This window comes from Plutella xylostella, chromosome 22 (assembly GCF_932276165.1).
Source record: "Plutella xylostella chromosome 22, ilPluXylo3.1, whole genome shotgun sequence".
NCBI classification, from domain to species: Eukaryota; Metazoa; Arthropoda; class Insecta; order Lepidoptera; family Plutellidae; genus Plutella; species Plutella xylostella.
Genome location: NC_064002.1, coordinates 840,161 through 861,062, shown reverse-complemented (window position 1 = coordinate 861,062; position 20,902 = coordinate 840,161). Strand labels below are relative to the sequence as shown.

At 36.6% G+C, this 20,902-nt stretch overlaps 1 protein-coding gene across 1 annotated transcript; it reads left to right on the top strand.

The window, feature by feature from the left end:
• The first annotated feature begins 19,403 nt into the window (after positions 1–19,403).
• On the top strand, positions 19,404–20,847 carry LOC125490276 (piggyBac transposable element-derived protein 4-like). The gene is made up of 2 exons (XM_048629064.1): positions 19,404–20,696; positions 20,785–20,847. The coding sequence occupies exons 1-2, from the start codon at positions 19,404–19,406 to the stop codon at positions 20,845–20,847; spliced, it is 1,356 nt and encodes a 451-aa protein (XP_048485021.1).
• Positions 20,848–20,902: the final 55 nt, after the last annotated feature.

Genomic DNA, 20,902 nt, shown 5'->3' with positions numbered 1-20,902 from the left:
GTTAAGCCTTAAAAATACGAGCCATTACTTACCGTCGCACACTTAATTAGGTAAGTACAATATTAACTAATTTACCCATCTGTGACTTGCAAGACGTATCTCGCAGGCACCTCCTAATATTCGTAATTAATATGTTAAATACAGGCGGAGGCGGCATCTGTGCCGGCGCTGAGCACTGCTTATTACAGGAACCTTTGCTCATCAGACATCGTGGAATAACCTGTAGGTAGCTTGATCATAACGCTGAAAGACTGACAAGAGTTTATTGTAATCGGTGAGGTGTAGAATAGTAGAATGCAGACAATATCAATTGTTGTTAACTTCCTATCGCGAGATCTTAGCTGTCTTTTTCCGTAGGAAAACGTTTCAAATGGTAAAAAGTTTAATATTTGGAGTTAAGGCGCTAAATAAGGAATACAGAGCATACTTTCAAACTAGGTAGATCCCGAACTATCAGACGTGCAAAAAATCCAATCACACTTTTCTTTCGCTGTTTGTAAAGCGACTTACGTTTCAAAACATGTACCGGGGAAAAGAACAAAACTAGTTTCTAGACAGAAGTCGCGTCTCCGAATACCTTTGTATAGTGCCACAAACTTATCTGTTCCGGTGAGAGCGAACTAAATTGGTCCATACCTCATTACTTACTGAATGAATTTCATATTGACATAGATTATATGGACCAATTTAGTTCGCTCTCACCGGAACAGATAAGTTTGTGGCACTATACGAGTATTTGAGCTGCACAAAGCAGGCCGCGGTCAGCTGGGAAATGCGACAGCACTTTCTTATTCTGAGCTGTCGCAATGGATTTTCTTCTGTTTAATAATATAACAGCAGCGTTATTCTGCAACTGTTCACGGGTTGTTTACCGAGTCATGGGCTTAGCGAAATGATGAACGCTTGAGTGCAACATTGATATTAAATAATTTACTTTGACATTATTTGTGGTGTGTGCGTTTTGTAAAATAAAAAAAAACATACAGTTGAATTGAGAACCTCCTCCTTTTTTCGAAATCAGTTAAAAATAATACAAGATTATAAAATGTTGTTTTTCTGATGCAATATTGATCTTTCTAGAAACAACAGAATAAGCAGCGTGAGTGTGCACATGCAATGCACGGGTGCGGGGGACAACAAATGGATTATTAAAATGTTCGTCGAATTTTCCGAAAGATGCAAAGTTGAGAAATTGGAAGGGAGTCTTGTAATGTTTTTCTGTATTATTATAAAGAAGTGATTTAGTATAGTAAAGGTAAGGTAGTAGCACAAGCACATGCGTTTAAACGATCCAACGAAAACAATACTAGGTACCTCTCACCGCTCTACATAATATTTTAGGGATTCGTTTTTCATTCCGAAGTTTGCTTCTTCATCGTATTTCTGATTAGGTATATGGACCGTATAAACACCCTTGACCTTGACTGAAGTGTTATGCTAACGGTAAAGGCGATCGATATTCATTTTTACCTCTACAGCCTTTTTTTAGCTTTTACTGGCCTGGAAATAAATCTTTTCTCTACTGTTTATTCTTTAGTTTCTATTCTATTCTATTCTGGTAGTGGGCGAAGTTCCTGTACGTGGCTCTCTCGAGTGGAACCTTTGTACATATCCCCTTGATTTCAGCTCAGCCAGCCTAGCTCCCGAGTAAACTTGAGTAGCAAGCCTGGGTGTTGCAATATTCTGTAAATATCCTGTAGTTTATTTTCATTTATTTTATCCAGGTCATTGGCTACAGTAGGTCTTCGGTTTCAACGAATACCTATCAGGGTGATAGTCGTAATATTTTATCAATTTATCGTAATATTGCGGAGAGAGCACAAAACTGCTGGCAGTCGAATGTTCTACGGACGATTCACGTTAATTAAACTTATTGTTTATCATTGTCAAATTATAATGGAACATGTAATGTAGGGCTTATTATTGACTATAGTAATATCTTTAAAAATATACTTTGTTTAAATAATGAAGTACTATAGATGTGATATATATGTGATACAGTATTGATAAATGAGACTTCTGACTTTTAAGGATTAATAAAAGTATAAAATATACTATTCTAAAAGGAGGCGAATTTACGTAACTTTCTCGACTGGAAACTTTGTAAGTTTCAGCTCAGTCAGCCTAGCCCCCCCGCTATAGTACACATAATATATATCATTCTAATTAAGTACCTGTTGGTTAATTTATGTATATAGCATTGTGTACACGAACACACGAACCTAACCGTGAACCCGCTCCACCGCAAAGCCATCATCCAAAAATCCATTTTGATTTAACATTCCCAATCACGAGAGCCCGTGACAAAATCGCCGGTGCATAAACTTCCCGCATAGTTCCCGGCTGGAATATTTCCCGGAATATTCCGTGAACTTTTCCACCAACTCGTTACCGATCTCATACTGTCGGCTAGTGAAAAAGTTAGCGGTAGTTTATAACTCAGCATATGCAGGCTGCTTGGTGCTAAATTGAGGACTCATGCACGCTTGTTCTGTTCGACGCTTAACTCTCAATCAGTTTAGAAACTCACGCTTTGAACGCTCGCGAGGTTAAAACAGAACTGATAATTGTTTTCTGAACGATATCGGAGTCTTCTTCTATCGGAGCGTATTGTTCTCAACGCTCCGTTTAAAATGGAGTTTAAAAGTAATTTGAATAATAATTGCATTGTTTTTTCTCAATAGTCCATTCTCAATTACGGACACATTAAACCGGCTTTTAAATCACATTGGAAAGGATTTAAAAAAACAAACAGTTTTATCTTCCAGTTTACGCGCACATACACTTGCGTATCTGTTGACCACAGAATATTACGATATAGGTCAGTGGAGCTTTAATGCGGCAGCTTTGAGGCAGTTGATAATAAAAAACTGATACACTTTACAGAGTCCCCACCTAATCCTCCCCCTGTATAATTGGATTGAAGCTAAGCAACTTTCGCACCTATTAAACTCTAAACAATTTCACCCGGTTATACAGCGTGATTGTTTTGTCGGAGACGGGTTCGCCTTAATGAAGTTACCAACATTGACGTCTCAATTCTATTAAATGAAACAAATTTAATTTGGGAGAAGCAAACGCAGTTCCATTCTTTGTTTTCACTTTGTGGGATTAATAGGGTCCGAACTCGAAACAAATGGTTGTATATTTGTTTGAGGGATAGCACGATATTCCCTGAAGCTTTCATGGGCTAACCCGACATTTTAATTAAAGCTCTACAACATGTACACTACTGTGATTAGTCGTATCGTATTATACACTCAAAAGCAATGTAAAAGTTCCACTTACAAAATGTGAAAAGCAAGTGTAACCAATTTATTAAAATATTTCCTCTAAAATTTGGACACAGTATTTTAGTTGGTAATGTTTTAAATGTAGGTACTTAAATATTGCATTCCGCTTCAAGTCTGTTCCGTTTACGAGTAATTTGGTGCAATTATACACTCACGGGCAATGAAAAGGTTCCACTAAGAAAAACACACATTTACTCCTAAACGGATGATAATGTTAAAAACATTGGGCTCGTTTGGTGTCGGTTTTTTGTGAGTGGAACTATTTCATTGCCGTTGAGTGTAACTGGAACTTTTTCTTTCCTCGTGAGTGTATTTTGCGCAGGTATTTACCTATATCTACCTTTTTTCTGATGTGTGTGTTTATAGTGGGGCATGGTAACAGAAGAATATTAAGTTAAACGTAACTATCTCAAATTATCCACGAAATTAAAAGTCATTGGACTGCACATAAAGAGCACTAGTATTTTGATTATCACTGAGTACACATTCCTCAAACGGAGCCGTCTAACTTTTCACATAACACAACAAACTGGGTAGAATTTTATCAGTAAAATACCCATTGCCAAGCCAATGTACCCGACAATATGTATATATGTATATACACTCACGACTGTTATCCCCGAAGGGGTTCGATAGGTTGCGAACCATATCGCCGTTTTTTTGGAATAAATACAATGCACAATAAACTCCTTAATGAATTGAAAACATATTGAAATAATTCATTGGTACAGGACAGGATTTGAACCCACGGCCTCTCGATTGAGAGGACGAGGCCTTATCCATTACGCCACCAGACAACAACTTTGTAATTGCGAAATAAATACTTACTCCACTAAAATATATAGACTTACTCTCTTCCATCCAAAGGTTGTCTGGTAGAGATTGCTATAAGCAATAAGGCCGCCTTTTTGTACTGTTTTATTTTTAAGTTATGTTTTTTGTAATTTTTGTTCTTGGTGCAAATAAAGTGTTTTGTATTGTATTGTATTGTATTGTAAAATGTAAAGATCAGTTGGTATGATGGGTAATTTCACCTACCAACGGTCACAGATAAAATTCCACCCTGTATAATGATGAAAGCGTATTCGAAAATATTTAGCTAAAGTACTAAATAGCTCCCGGGATGCGTATGTACACACCACGCGCTTGCGAATGCATAAATCAAATGGATTTTAAACTTCGGCCGGCTGAAGCCACTGCAATAGCGCGATGTAGAATTGGTGTGCAGTTATGCACCTATTATATGGGCATTAGAAGTTATATTAGGTAATATTATTTTGTAGAGCTATAAAAATAAGAAACTGTTTACACTTGCGAGCAATGAAAAAGTTCTACTCACATTTTTTATGTATATTCGGCCTAGTCAAAGACTGTTCAACGACACATTTAACGGACATAGGCAATTAGTTAAAAAAACTATAAATTACGGGATCGATAATCTCCATGGCTACACAGCGAGGAAATGCAGCTAGCATTAAGAGAACCTTTGAACCAGATACGATAAGCAACTTCTAATTGATTTATTTTTTATAATGACGAGAATTGATAAATTAAATTACATTATTAATGAGTTTAATACTTTCAATAATAAATTACCTGAGTTAAAATAGTATAAATATTTTTGTAGTACCGTGCGGAAACAATCTCTCAAAGTAACCTCCCATTCGACGCAACAAAAGATACCTGCTGTTTACTGTTGTTGAAACCATGTATGTTTTCCGACACCGCCGTCGCCGCCACAATAGCAAGAGTATATTTACTTTGACGATATGAGAGCTGCTCTCATGGTAAATGAACAAAGTATACACGAATAATGGGGATGGTTTATGCTGTGTGTGGAGTGCGAGTTTTTGCACCGATCGAGCATTCAGCCGCCAAGGGTATATGCTCTGGACTACCTCACCACTATAAAAAATGGCGTAAAATTTTCAGGGTTCGAAAAGGTGACAAAAACTCGCACTACGCCCTCTGGACATGATTGTGAGCGCGAAAACGAATTGTTGGGTCCGACATTGATGTATTTATTTGACTCAGTGATTTGTCCAATAAAATGTTTTGTTTTTGTCGTATATCTATTGGAATTATTTTGAGCTTTTTATTTGTTGAGATTGCAAATTTACTATTTTCGGATACAATCCGCACAGCATTAATACATATGTAGGAAAAATACATTATTATACACGCCCAGGCAATGAAAAAGTTCCACTCACAAAATGCAGACACGAAACGACCCCAATTTTTTCAAACATTTAATTTAAAATTTGAAAACAATGTTTTTGATTTTTGTTCGTTATATCCTGATGCTCTGTTAAATGAACTTCAAAGTTGCAGAAGGCATCATTAAGCTAGCGTTTTCCGTTTAGGAGTAATTTGGTGTTTTTCTAGTGGAACCTTTTCATTGTCCGTGAGTGTACCTCTGTATATTTTATTCCGAAACCCTAGTGTCTTACAAGAACAAAACACATGAAATTGCAATAAAGAATGTATTTCATTGTCGGTGTGAGATCGAGTTCCATCAATATCCGCGTCGGTTTTAATATAACCGCTGTGAGAGCCGTTATTGTGAGACGCGGCTTGGAGGGACGGCGGATTTACAAACATCATATTGCTATGAAAACATTGAGTATACATTACACGAGGAATATACTGATGTATATTTTGAAGTGTAGTAGCACCGTGCATCATAATTATTAAGTTAATTCTTGGTGTTTAACTTATAGTTTACACATTACTACTAAGTTACACTAAAAAAGTTTTCGAAACTAATAAATAAACCTATTTTCCTAACTACAAATATTATAAAGTTACTAAAAACATTGAAATCTTATTACGTCTGTTAGGGACTTTCTTTTTACACCCGTAGCACTTGCTACGAGCCGCTACGCCGTAGCGCTACGAGCTGCTACAAAAATACTACGAAAGGCTTACACTCACACACACATAGGCATTTAGCTGTCCGAGCACGCTTCTCATTAGCAGCGAGGCAAAATTACCCTTATTAGCACGGTATAGAGGTGAAATGTGCTAAACAGCAGCGCAATAAGATCCCAGATAAGGCTGTAGCCGCATGGTGATGACGTTTTGGGGGCATTCAATGAAGTCGCCAACTTTGTCTGTTGGGGCCTTTCCACTACTTTTCCTGGCCTTTAACAAATACTTATAGAGTATAAGTAACAGTAATAGTATAAGTAGGACTTAAGTATATTTATTTGACAGCTTTGTTCGTATGGTTACTCTTGATTGTTGAATACTTTTAGTTATATTTCAGTATTAGGTAATATCTATTCAGTAGCGTTACTTCTAAGATTTTTGAAAATGATTTTTTATTTTTTAAAATCATTTCCGGTGAGTGACAGAACAGTTCAATAGCTAAAGCGTCCACTAACTTTTTTATGAATAAGGGGGATTGAATTCAGATACTGGGTGCCATGTCAACCGCACATGACAAACCTCAACATCACATAGCAGAACTGGCCCCAGTTCAGTGAACAATCTCAGTCTTAGAAGCAAGTTCTGTATCTAATTTAGTTGAAGTAACCCGGGAGCACGATGTAACAAGATATTGTTATGACACTGCCTAGGCCAGTTTCTGCAACATTAACATTCGGTTAAACTGTTCCACCTGCGTAGCCCGAGGCTCGGTTGGTAATTAGACGTATGAACCCTGGTGTTAACCCATTGTTGTAGCTAGCCGGTGCACAACCTCACTTTAACAGTTTCCAGAATTTGAGAAGTTAGAAACAATGGTAAGATTCTGAAGGCACAAATTTATAGGTTTGCAAGGTGAAAAATATTTTTTCAACGACAAAATAGTAGGCTGTTTAAATCACATTTAGATTTTTTTTTTAAATACTAGACAGTATGAATCTCTATTATTAGTAATTTCTAAAAGTATCATAGCATCAGCTCTCGAAACACAAGCCTCGAAAAAACAATAAAGGCGATTTATTTACTATCAACACCTAAAATCATGAACGGGCGATAAAACAGCAAATATACAGTATTGTGCAAATTAATGTGAACACGAGTGAATATTTGTAAAAAATACATTTATTAGTTCTAAAATAAAAAAAACAGAGATATATTAATACAATTTAAGTTATTTTAATAGAAAATGTGTCCTCCCTGGCTTTTATAACTTCTTCAACACGTTTTGGCATAGAATCGACATGATTTTAACAGTTTTCTGATATTTACTGGTCTAAAAAACTTGTATGGATTACAGCCTCAATCATTTTAGTTTTTCTCGTGAAATCCGTTTTCCGAAGTCTAACTTTCACGATGGCCCACTTATTTTCAATGGGATTAAGTGCTGGTGAGTTCTCTGCCCATCCAAAGGCATGATATCTTGTTGTCCTTGAAATATTTAAGCATAATCTTGGTAACGTGGAATGGAGCCGAATTTTGTTGAAAAATTTATTGACCGTTATCATCAACTTTTCTTAGTTTGGGACTGTTTTTCTTATATAGGTACCGGATGACTTGTGCCCATCGAAGGGATGATGGACTCGCTAAAATACAGTGAATTGCTAGAACGGAGATTAGAAGTTGAAGTAAGAAAATTTGATGATAACGGTCAATAAGTTTTTCAACAAATTTCGGCTCCATTCCACGTGACCAAGATTATGCTTAAATATTTCAAGAACAACAAGATATCATGCCTTTGGATGGCCAGAGAACTCACCGGCACTTAATTCCATTGAAAATAAGTGGGCCATCGTGAAAGTTAGACTTCGGAAAACGGATTGCACAAGAAAAACTAAAATGATTCGGGCTGTAATCCATACAAGTTTTTTAGACCAGTAAATATCAGAAAACTGTTAAAATCATGTCGATTCTATGCCAAAACGTATTGAATAAGTTATAAAAGCCAGGGAGGACACATTTTCTATTAAAATAACTTAAATTGTATAAATATATCTCTGTTTTTTATATTTTAGAACTAATAAATGTATTTTTTCAAATTTTCACTTGTGTTCACATTAATTTGCACAATACTGTATTCGTACTTTACCGCCCCATTTGCAATTATTACTGCTCTTTTGAAGATTTTCGCTCCATGAGTTTCGCATACACTGCTATTATTGTAAACTGGGAATTTGAACACTTCGACTATAGTATAATACTGGCTATGAAAATATTGAATACAAAGTGTGGATGTAACAGTTATAAACACTACCGACCAATGAAAAAGTTCCAGTGAAAAAACACCAAATTACTCTTATACGGAAAAGGTTAGCTTAATGACGCCATCTGTAATATTAAAGTACATTTAGCCAGCCAGACCAATCCTTTCACCACGATAAAAAACCCTAGATGCCTTCTAGTAGTGCCTCATATTTGTCATCAACATGCTAAGAAGATGTTTTTTTTGGATTCAGCACTGCCATCATCAGAAATATACAAAGATAATTACAGACGAGAAACAATAGGCCTAATATAATTGATAGACCTAAATTCTAAGGCATATTACGAGGGCTACACCGAAAAGATCGGGAATAGAATACTTAGGAATAAATTAGAGTGAAACCTTTTTGGTGTATCAAATGTAGTGTTTTTTCAAACATAATTTTCCATTTTCGAATTTTAAAAAAAGTAAAAAATAAAAGAGTATTGACCATTTGAATTTGACAAGTCGGTGTAAAAAATGGAGCTTACGCGGGAACATTTCCGTGCAATAATTTTTCACAACTTTCGTCGAGGTTTCTCAAGAACAATGTCTCGCCAAGCTTGTTTCTATTTATAAACTTGAAGCACCAAGTAAAACGACTATATATCGTTGGTATTCTGAGTTTCGCCGTGGACGTTCCTCTCTTACCACAGTCCCTTCTACTGGTCGGCCAAAAACAGCGGTAACACAAGATAAAATCGATGCTGTACGCCAGTTAATAAAAGAAGATAGACATGTGACATACGAGCAGATTCGGGCTTCTCTCAGCATTGGTATGACAGCCATTCAAACCATTTTACATGAAGAACTGGGTGTCAAGAAGTTAGTTTCGCGCTGGGTGCCCCACCGTTTGACCGAGGAACAAAAGTCGGCTCGTGTTAATTGGTGTCGATCTGCTCTGCAACGGTTCAATGGAGGCAGTTCAAATGCTGTCTACAATATCGTCTCTGGTGATGAATCGTGGATTTATTCATATGAGCCCGAAAGAAAAGTTTGGGTCTTCGAAGGTGAGGTCAAGCCAACAAAAGTTATTCGCTCACGCAGCGTGTCGAAAAAAATGGTCGCTTCGTTTGTATCGAAAACTGGCCATGTGGCTACGATTCCATTACAAGAACAAAGGACGGTTACTGCTGATTGGTACACAACAGTTTGTTTGCCGGAAGTCGTAAGAGAACTTCGTAAAACTAACCCGAATCGTCGTATAATCCTTCACCACGATAATGCAAGCTCTCATACCGCTCGCAAAACAAGAACGTTTTTAAATATGGAAAACGTGGAGTTGATGGACCATCCTCCGTATAGCCCTGATCTGAGCCCCAATGATTATTTTACATTCCCAAGAATTAAAGATATGCTACGTGGTCAACAGTTTAGCGGCCCAGAAGAGGCGGTCGAAGCTTACAAATCAGCTGTTTTGACAGTATCCACTTCAGACTGGAATTACTGTTTCAATGATTGGTTTAATCGAATGAAAAAGTGCATTGAATGTCACGGAGACTACTTTGAAAAACAATAAAAGTAAATAATATTATGATATCTTTGTACTTTTTTCTATTCCCGATCATTTCGGTATCGCCCTTAGGTATGATGAATGTATGTGAAGGGAAGATTTTTGCATTCCAAGTTTACCAGACAGTTTGTGCCTGAGAGAACTTCAATTCAAATTAGTTTTGTCATGAACTTAATAAACTGTGCTATAGTAGGATGGTAACATCTCAAGAGTTACAAACAACAATAACTTACTAATTGATGAACAGTGAACTCGTAACATATTACATATTTGTAGACACGTTATGTACACGAACTTAGTAAGCAATTTGCTTGGCAAATACCGCCAACGATTGAATAATACATGACTGCTTGTAAACTTAACAAATTAACAATATATTCCTCGCGGACAGTATGGCAATCGTATTGATAAAATTGTACGTTTGCTTTTCATTTGAAGTATAGAAACAGTCAATATTTGCCTCAATATTATGCCTGCAAGCTTTGGTACACATTTTTTTTTCTTTTAACTCAGTAGCAGTGTTTAACATACATAATTATAATGTTTTCTGCAGTTGTCAAAAGGACTCGACCACGTACCTATGCTATATATAGTATAGGTAGTTTATGTTTAGTACTTAATATTGTATTTCCTACACACTCTTAAAGCTTGGAGAATATTGCAAAATCCCTGACTTGGTGTCACGATTGTAACCTTATAAAGGCAAACTTAAAAAGCTGCAACGTTCTTCTGCACATTTTTCATCCGGGTGCATATTATCCTGTTTTCAGTCTCCGCATAATACAACTGTCGTTTCAGCTGCGAGTATTATCCGTGTATAAAGCATTCAGGAATCTGTAAAGTACAAGTTATGAGAAAAAATCGCAGAGTTGCTCAGTAACTGCATTTCTGAGAGCCGCCGCCGCCGCCGCCGCCGCCGCCGCGGTGCAAACTACGGGAGCACACGATTTACCCGCTCAAAAGAAACGGTGCAAGATTATAAGTATAAGTTTGATATGTTTTGTTCGGAGTCCTATAAATGTAAAAAAAAATTTTTCTTTCCTCCATTCTCTTTCTTTATTTCCAGTCAAAGGGTACGAACGGAAAGTAGTTAGTAAAAGATATTTATATCTTTACGATAAATATAAATCTTTGATTATTTAGAACTAATTATGTAATATCATGAAACAGACCAGGACCTGTTTGTATACAGCTGCCTAAGCTATGCTACCTAAGCCTAGAGCCGCTTCAAGCCTGGCTGCTTCTACTACAAACACACTCGCTCGCACGACGAATTTCACACGGTATAGAGTTATTGATTTCCTCGACGGTACAAAAGCAGACTTACCCCCTTATTCATAGAGAAGTTACAAAACGTTTTAACTAATAAACTGTTTTGTCCCTCTCCAACAAAGAACAATTTGTTCTTTGACAGAGAGGGACAAAACAGTTTATTAGTTAAAACGTATTGTAACTTTTCTATGAATAAGGGGGTTAGCAAACAAGTTAAGATTAAAACTTCTTACTTAAAAAATGAAAACTTTAACCGCTTAACCCACAGCCATCCGCCGCAGCTAAGAAGCTGTCTTATATACAGCGTGTTGCAACTTCCAACATTATTATGTTTCATGGTTGTAAAAAAGTTGATAAAGAGATGTTTTAGCTTCTTTCCTCTCTCTTCAGAATCTTTAGAGTTCGGTCGTCGCCCGCAAACTTATGTTTAAAAGGAATGCAGCAATAGATAGAAATGAAAAACATCTAACTTCATATTTTTTGGAAAGTTTTATCAAGCCAAAAAACGTACTTTTCTGTAACATGCACAAATAGCAAATATGCTAGACAAATCTAAGCCCTAGTAACACAAATAAATACCTACATCGAATGTGATCTAGTTGGTGGTAGTTAAGCAAATCATTAATTATTAATGATCGTAGCCATTTCTCAACATAACGGTATCTAATTTCATTACAGGAACTACTGATATACATGTCTTCATACATAAATGTATGTAATAATTATATCATTAACATAATTATTATGTTCAGTTATATTAATCTAAGAAAGTAGAAAATTTATGGCGGGAAGAACTAGAAGTGTGGTTAATTATAAATTACATTGGCAGAATATATATAAAAAAATCAAAACATTTAACTTTTGCAATACTTAGATAAATGTAATGTACCTACTTATACAGGGTGTTGCAAAAAGGGTATACTAAGCCGAAACCTACATGTGCAGCATGGTATATCTAAGCCCGAAACTGAAATCAGAATTTGGAAATTCGCGAAAAAAAATATTATTTTCCATAGTAAAAAGTCACGTGACCAACAAAGTTTTGGCTTAGTATACCAATTTTGCAACACCCTGTATAATTGTTTCATAAATTTTACTAATAAACATTTTGATACTCTATACCTATAGGTACTGAAAAAGCCTCATAAAATATGTAGAAAGGCAAAACAATTAACTTAGAAGCTAGTTATTAATGTAGATTATTCTTTAATTTGATCATCTTTGATAGTGGCTATTCTTATCTTTGGTTCATGATTACTATAATCTAAAACAGACTATATTTTCAGAGATATTTTCATAAATATTTTACGGTACCTACAGAAACTTTATTCACCAAGTCTTTGTATTAACATAAGTTGTGTATGTAGTTTGTCCGTAGTATGCGCGGGCCGTGCCAACTATTGCGATATCTATGCCAGTAGTTTGCTGTTTTAAGCGATGGCCTCCTAAGTTGCCTGCTGGCCTGGTACTAAATAATGCAAAACTTACCTTCCTCGTATGTGTAAACGACAGAAATTGTACAGATTTTATGGAATACTGATTTGTAGGACTCGTTTGTTGCGTGGATATCGCTATACTGACTGTGTTAGGTATTTAAAAAACGTTCATGTTTTTCTTATGAAATAGATTTGAAATAGATAAGTGTTTGTTGTTGGCGTGAAATATGTATTTCAGACTTATACCTGTGCAATGAATAAAGATACCTACAAAAAAATTAATACATTTCAATGGGTTTTTCCTATGTTTGTACAAATATACATTATTAAGTTTTCGCAATCTTTGTCACCTAGTTTAATAGTATAACGCTCCTTTAAAGAAGGGTACATTCTACATAGTTTCATTCTAGCCTATGGCCACACATTTTTTTTATATCTTGAAATTATTAAAAAAAATAGTAAGGGCAATTTAAAGTATAAACGGATAGAAGGCTTCAACACTTATTTTCGTGTTTCCTCCCAACATTACGGAGAATCCGCAAAAAGCCGTAAGTCTTGGTTCGCGAACAGTTTAGCAAGTGAAATTACATAACTTACTCCATTCGCCGATGAGTTACGACTGAAGCGGCTGAAACTGTGCCAGAATACTTACAAATATTTATTAAATAGGTGCCTATAGCTTTTTCCGACCGGCTGGTTTAGTAGTAACGTTGCCTGGCTGTTGTTTTATATATACGCGGCTGCGAATAAGATACGTTTTGTCTTCCGAAGTTTATACAGGGATTTGTTTAAATATGATTTAATGTTATATCAGCATAAAATATAATATATACTGGTTATGTATATACATGGATACATCCTCTTCATAACCCATAATGAAGCACTACTGGACAAGCGCCTTACCCAAGCGCTATACTCTTTCTTTGGTGTTCGCTATCCAGCCACTACCTAAACAGGTATAGTGGCTGATGTTTAGGGTTCCCTATCCAGCAGGCCGGAGGGCCACCAAAGCTACGATGGTCTGAAAATTTATTGTAGTCTCTACTTACGAACTCGTTCAATTAACCGTTCATCGGTTTTTCAGCATATAATTTTATTATGTCCACGCGCTAATATGAATTGTTTATTATTATTGACACCTCTTCTTAATTATTAATACCACAAAGGAAAATCTGATGGAGAATACTATAAAATAGTCGTCTTTGTCTTAATAATCTATTCGAAATCGCTCTCTGTACAGTACGTGTACTCGTTCCCGTATGGTAATACAGTTTTACTTTATTTCAGGTTCTCGATAGCTATTAAATAAAGCGTTCAAGTTAAATTGAAATATAACAAAGCATTTAAAGACCTAATACGATAATATTTTTAATAAATTTCTTATTAATAAAATTGAGGAAAGAATTTAATCCACCTAAGATGTTTAATCTTTTAAGCGAAAATTCTACCTCTATAGTTGAGCATCTAAGCCCGATTGGAAACTAATATTGACTCTTTCAGTTGCCACTTCAAGGCATAATCGAGGCGGGCCCGTGTGCCATCGGGCAAGAGTTGGGCAAAATGAAATGAACCCGTTTTGCCCGGGCGGGCGGCCGGGGCGGGCGACCGGGGTGGGCCGGGTTACTCGCTCGATCGGATACAATTTTTCAAGAATTTCAGGCCTTTCGTGATGGGAAAACGATTTGGTCCGGCGCGCTAGTCACATATTTTTTTTGGTGTATGAGTTATAGCGTAGTTTTTGTTTGGCCATCGTATCGGTGGTACGGCTTTGTAATTACTTTATTTATTTATTTATTAATTCTGAGGAAAACTTACAGCTAAACATTATACATAAGAAATTACGATTAATAATACATAGCCAATTAAAAGTTTTCACACATATTACAAAAGTAAATGACGACAAAAGGTACTAACGATGATTTATGTATTTTTTATGTTATTGTAAAGTCTCTGACCATACAGGTCAGTGACCATCAATATCATAACGAAATTAACTTCCGAGTTCGTGCAGAAAAAACTCACATACTAATTATACCATTTGTTAAGAAACAAGCCTGACCTAACCTTAACTAGCTTTATTTACGAAACGAAGCTATAAATTCACAAACCACCGTATTAAGGAAGATAGAAAATTAATTAAACAGCTTCCCTTCTTGTGCTCTAATGAACGGAATAAAAGGTAATTGTCGGGTGTTCCACAATCTCGGGTGCTAATGGCCAATGAAGGTGGACCGCCGCGGTAGTAGCCTGCTCCCTGGTGCAGGTACATGGGAGTGTGAGGGGCGCGGGGGGCGGGAGGTCACGGTGTTTGGTCGGCCCGAAGGTTACTCTATACTGACGAAAAACGAACGAAAAAGAGCTGTCGTGGCACGTTTAATGAAACGAGATAGAGTCGTGGCCCGCGCAGCATCGCTCCAAATGTTTGTTTTTGGTAATATGGAGTGACCCCCTGCTACGTCGGTGTGAGCTCATTTCGGACAGATTAAGAATTAATTCCTTGAAAATGGAAGAGAATAGATTTGCTATTAATTTCTCCTGGGACGGTGCCGGCGACTGGTCGGGGTTCGAACCCGGATTAGTTATCCTGTACGCTTCAATTAAAATTCGAGCGGATTTTTGATTGGATGATCTTTGCCGGGTTTGTCTTGGGTTTTGTCGAGATTGTAGCGGTTTAACGGGACAGTACACTGTATAGATGTACAGTATAGTGAGAAAACCCACTGTATTCGAGTCTCGAATGAAAATTAGAGGTCCCCAAAAAACAAAATATACTTACAATTTCAGGGACCGATCGTAATCCAATGTGTGCATAAATAATTTACTAAGAAGATCTTTTAGTGTCCTCGTGTCATCACCATCGGTGAAATCTGTTTTTTTTTCACAGTTTAACCCTAATTCTGACTGACCCCTAAACCAGCAACAACCCGCACACCATCCTATATTTCCACTCAAACGGGCTAGCCATTTGAAACAATACCAGTTTCACTTTCCAAATATACCTGTCAAAGTTACCGCGTACATAGATTCTGGGGGGATCACTCTATATGACGAAAAAACTAAGTTTCGGAGCGCTGCCGCTGCTGCGAGAGCCACGACTCTATCTCGTTGTATTAAACGTGCCGATTGCACGAGCTATTGATCGTTAGTTTTTCGTCAGTATAGAGTGACCCTTCTGTTTCCCCGGGGCTCTATTCTGACAGACAAATGACCAAAAACTTGTATGAAGCGATGGGATTGGTCGTCGGCGACAATCGAACGTGACGTGTCGGTGTAGCCGCACGCTAATTGGTTTATCGATTTAGTTTTGTTTAACGGTTTTAGCTGTTTGAAAGAACGCGTTAGATTCTGTTGCTATTCATGTTGTATAAAAAAAATGTAACTTATGTGTAAAAAAATCTTGAAAACGTCTTCTCGAAAATAATTACAAACCATACTAAATAAATGAAAATATGCGTTTAATAACATTATAATTCGGTTAAACAAGAACGCTATCGCTACACCATAAGTAGGTCTGATCTAAGAAGTAGTAGATAAATTTTACCTTTAAAAATACATTCCAATCCAATGTCGTACATATAGGTTCTACGAAATCATAATTAATATTACCTACGTCTATGTCTTGTAACTATCAGATCTGTCTGTCGAAATCTTTTGTCTATATAAAGATTAAATACAAATAAAACATTAGTACAATACAATAAAATAACGGCCTGATAATAAATAGAAGATCAAATACAGACTTAGTTAAGTCTATAAGCGTTTCTCGTCAATAATTGATAACGTCTCGTCTACTTCGATAGTAATTGTTTGTTTGTAGCCAGACAAGAGATAGATTAGTACACAATAATGACAATATCATGAAAAGGACGCTCGGGGACGATTCAGAGTGGAAAAAAGAGTGCTATAAGTTTAACTTATTTTGATGCAGCATATCCAGTTGCATCAACATGGGTTTGCATCGAATCGAATGTTGGAGTATAAGTTTTAAGTGGCAATGTATAACATAAATTGAACATAGTAATTTCAACGGTTAAACACATGGTGAAAGTAATTTTGTTTTATCATAGACTTCTTAATATTACATCTGCATCAAATAAAATCACAGTGTTTTTTTTAAGAATAAAAAATCTTATGCGTTTCTATGATATGACAAGTTTAGTCGGACAAAAAAAACCTGAATGCATTTCGAACCTTCAGCAAATCCACAATGACATGTTGTGTGTGAAGATATCCATTAAACCTCACTCTTCGTCCTGAATGAAGGTATAGGTACTTACAGATAAATAGGTACTTTAATATAAGGTAGCAAGCCGCAATATGCCTCGTCACTCCATCAGGCTATTCAGCGTCGCCGACGGAGCCTCCTTTGTGGCAGGGGGGTTACTCTATATTGAAGAGAAACGAACAAACGAGAGCTGTCGTGCAATCGGCACGTTTAATACAACGAGATAGAGTCGAGGCTCGCTCCGAAACTTCGTTTTTCGGGGTATAGAGTGACCCCCAGAATCTCGAGCCCGCAGCGTTATTAGATACCTTCAGAGTACACAATGATCTCGGTTTGAACGATAAATAATCCTTTCGGGTGCTTCTATTGGATCATAATGTAATTAACTCGGCTTTTTGCATATTTGAACGTTTTTACGCCGTTTTTGGGAATAGATTTTTATTGTTAACTCGAGGAAGAAAGGTTGAAAATTAGGAATTGTGTAAATCCCGGTGACAACCATTAATTTTTGCCCTATTAATTTCATGGCACTTGTGATAATAAGTAAATGAAATTTTGTATAGCTGTGACTTTACCAGCTATTTAGAAATTAATAACGATTCCTTTAGTTTGAACAATACCTTATACTTACCTACTAATGCATTAAAACTCCAGTAGAACCGTGAGCCAATCAGACGAATAAACACAGTGTACATACAATGTACAGTAAAAACAGGTAAAATAACTGTTTTAATGTTCTTACAAATTTTGTAGATTTTTCCCCCGACATTTTAATGTTCGCAATTTGCCCGGGTTACATAAATATACCCGGTTTATTTAAATACGGCGATACGGGGAAAATATGCCTACAATGTTGGGCAGAAATATAGAGGCACCTGGAAAACAGTTCTACTCTTGGAAGTCATCATCAGCCTATAGCAGTCCACTGCTGGACGTAGGCCTCTCCCAAAGCACGCCACTGGATGCGATCTTTAGCTTTCCGCATCCAATCATAACCAGCCACCACTCTTGGAAGTTGATACCAAAAATAGCATATTTATATTAAAATGACTCTTCATCATTTCAAATAAATGCCTAATATCATTCAATCCATTATATTATTCTTCTACAAAACGAGCTTTCAGGGGAAGCGCCAAAAACTAGAGTACAACTTTTAGAGTTTTTCACAAAAATAATTCCTGTAGATTTTAAGAAGGGAACGGAGATAACAGAGTCCTGATTCTCATTTATGTACAACTAGCTGTTCCCGTGAGCTCCGCCTCGCCTTAAAAAGTTTTCCCGTGGGAATTCCGGGATAAAAAGTAGCCTATGTTCTTTCTCAGGGTCTAGACCATATGTATACCAAATTTCATTCAAATCCGTTCAGTAGTTTTGGCGTGAAAGAGTAACAGACAGACAGACAGACAGACAGACAGACAGACAGACAGACACAGTTACTTTCGCATTTATAATATTAAGTTAGGATTAGGATTGACGAAACCAATTTAAAATTGATACAGACTCGGTCTCACCATAATCTCAAAAAATTACATGATATTCACGTACATACACTGACATACATAAACAACCCCACTGTGAATCATGAATGTCATTTTTGGAGATTATGGTGAGACTGCGACTACATTTTTGTATCAATTTTGTACGTATGAGAATCAGGGTTCAGTTTTTTTACAACTTATCGAGTTGAATATAATTTGCACGCAAGTGCAGTAGATTGGGCGAGAATTTTCAACATATTTTGGAACAATGTCAACGCATTATAGTCGATAAACGCATGCAAGAGTTGATATCATATTTCCGTACACAGTTATAAAGTCTGAACATTTTATAATTACTACATTAAAATGATATGTGGCTGTGGCTATGTGTGCCACGCGAAATATGTTTTAAAGCGGTGACTTTTTGTTTATTTCATGGAGAGTATACTGTGTTGTTTCCAACAAAATAAAATATTTTAGGCAGTGAAGTTTCTACAGAATTACCTACTTAACCCTTAATCAAGCAATGGTAGAATAAGTGCCACCTCAACATGGCAACATTTTTTTCCAAAAAAATATATGCTACTTGAACGCACCCGGTAGTTTTTTTTTTATTTGACACTTATGGAAATATTTTATTGTTAGGTTGGTAATTCTTTGAAAACAAAAGTGACATTTAGCTGTTTTGGCGGAAACAAAAAAATTGGCGCCATATTTGTAAGTTTTCAACACAGTTTCGCTGCAATATTTCGGATATATCGATATTGTGACTTGAAAAATTTCGGTAAGTACATTATGATGCTTTATTTACAATCTTTATAATGTGTTTATTGATAGAAAACTTGTGAATGACTATTTCCAATAATCTATCGAATATAAAAATTGTTACAAAGTTGGTGGCTAATATACGACCATTGTCCGATTGTTGCCAAACCTGGTCGAAATATCACTACTATTTTATCTGTTTCTTGCCCCAATTTATTGATATTATTTTATGTAATTTTACAGATTGAGAAGAGATGGCGTCAAGCAAACCCTTGTCTGATACAGCGCTGCAAAGGATATTGGAAAATTGGTCAGACATTGACTCGGACGACGAAATCGACAGTAATATATTTGTACCTTCTCCACAAAACTCATTTTTTGAACCAACTGATGACATAGTGGAACGTGGATTAGAACGTATTTTTATGAATTCTGAGGAGGTTGAAAGTCCTCCTACTCCCCCAGTGCCAGGTGAAATAGAAATACATACAACAAACAGGTTAAATTTGACCATATCTAAACCAGTCAGGAGCTATGAAGATTGGAAGATGAAAAAAAATACACATAAAATTCCTAAATTTACAACCAAGTTTGGATCAAAAATTGCATATTCACATAAAAGTCAACCAATTGAATTTTTCGACAATATGTTTCCAGAGCAGCTCATAAATACTATCGTGACTGAGACCAATCGTTACGCCACTCAAGAAAAGCACATTTTCGATCCAACTAATCCAGCTGAAATCAGAGCATTTCTCGGCGTAATGATTATGATGGGCTTACATCCACTGCCGGATTATGAGCTGTACTGGTCAACAGACCGATTTTATAATAACCCCGATATTTCAGCGGCATTCAGTTTGAAAAGATTCAAGAAAATACTTGAAAATTTGCACCTGAACAACAACAGTACTGAAGCTCCCCGTGATTCCGTGAATTTTGATAGGTTGCACAAGCTAAGGCCACTAATAGATATACTGAATAGAATATTTATAGAACAGGCGGAAGAATCAACAGTTTATTCAGTGGACGAGTGCATGGTGAAGTTCAAAGGGCGGTCTACAATGAAGCAGTACATGCCCATGAAGCCAATAAAACGTGGATATAAGGTATGGGCTCGGTGTGATGCAAAGACTGGCTATTTATACGCCTTCGAAATTTATACAGGAAAACAGGAAACTCTGGATGAAGCTGGTCTTGGTTTTACGGTAGTGACGAATTTATGCCAGAATGTGCCGCGAAACTCTTTAGTCACCTTCGATAATTTTTTTACGAGTTGCAAGTTGGTTGATGTTCTGTATGAAAATGGAATTTTTTCGATTGGGACTGTCAGGAAGACTAGAAAAGGATTACCAGAGTTCATGAAAGAGAAACCTACAAACAAGAGAGAAAAACTTGCGAAAAATGAGTTCGCGGCCTTGACTAGTGAGCCTATAGTAGCTGTTAAGTGGCTAGATACAAAGGAAGTTACTGTTCTTTCGTCTGCGCATAAGTCATCGGAAGTAACCACTGTAAAGCGAACACAAAAGGACGGCACGAAAAAGGAAGTATTTTGCCCAAAGGCGATAGCAGACTACACATTATATATGGGGGGCGTTGATCATTTTGATCACTTTCGTTCGTCCTATCCCACAGGAAGAAAGTCTCGGAAATTCTGGATGCGATTATTCTTCTTCATGCTGGATGCTGCAATCATAAACTCTTACATAATATACCTAACAAAACACCCACAACGGGTTTCAAGTCATCGCGA

Bases quoted from the DNA above. Each gene is read 5' to 3' on its own strand.
- LOC125490276 (XM_048629064.1), top strand. From the start codon at position 19,404: ATGGCGTCAAGCAAACCCTTGTCTGATACAGCGCTGCAAAGGATATTG. The intron at 20,697-20,784 runs GTATTTTGCCCA...CCTATCCCACAG, and splicing joins AGGACGGCACGAAAAAGGAA to GAAGAAAGTCTCGGAAATTC.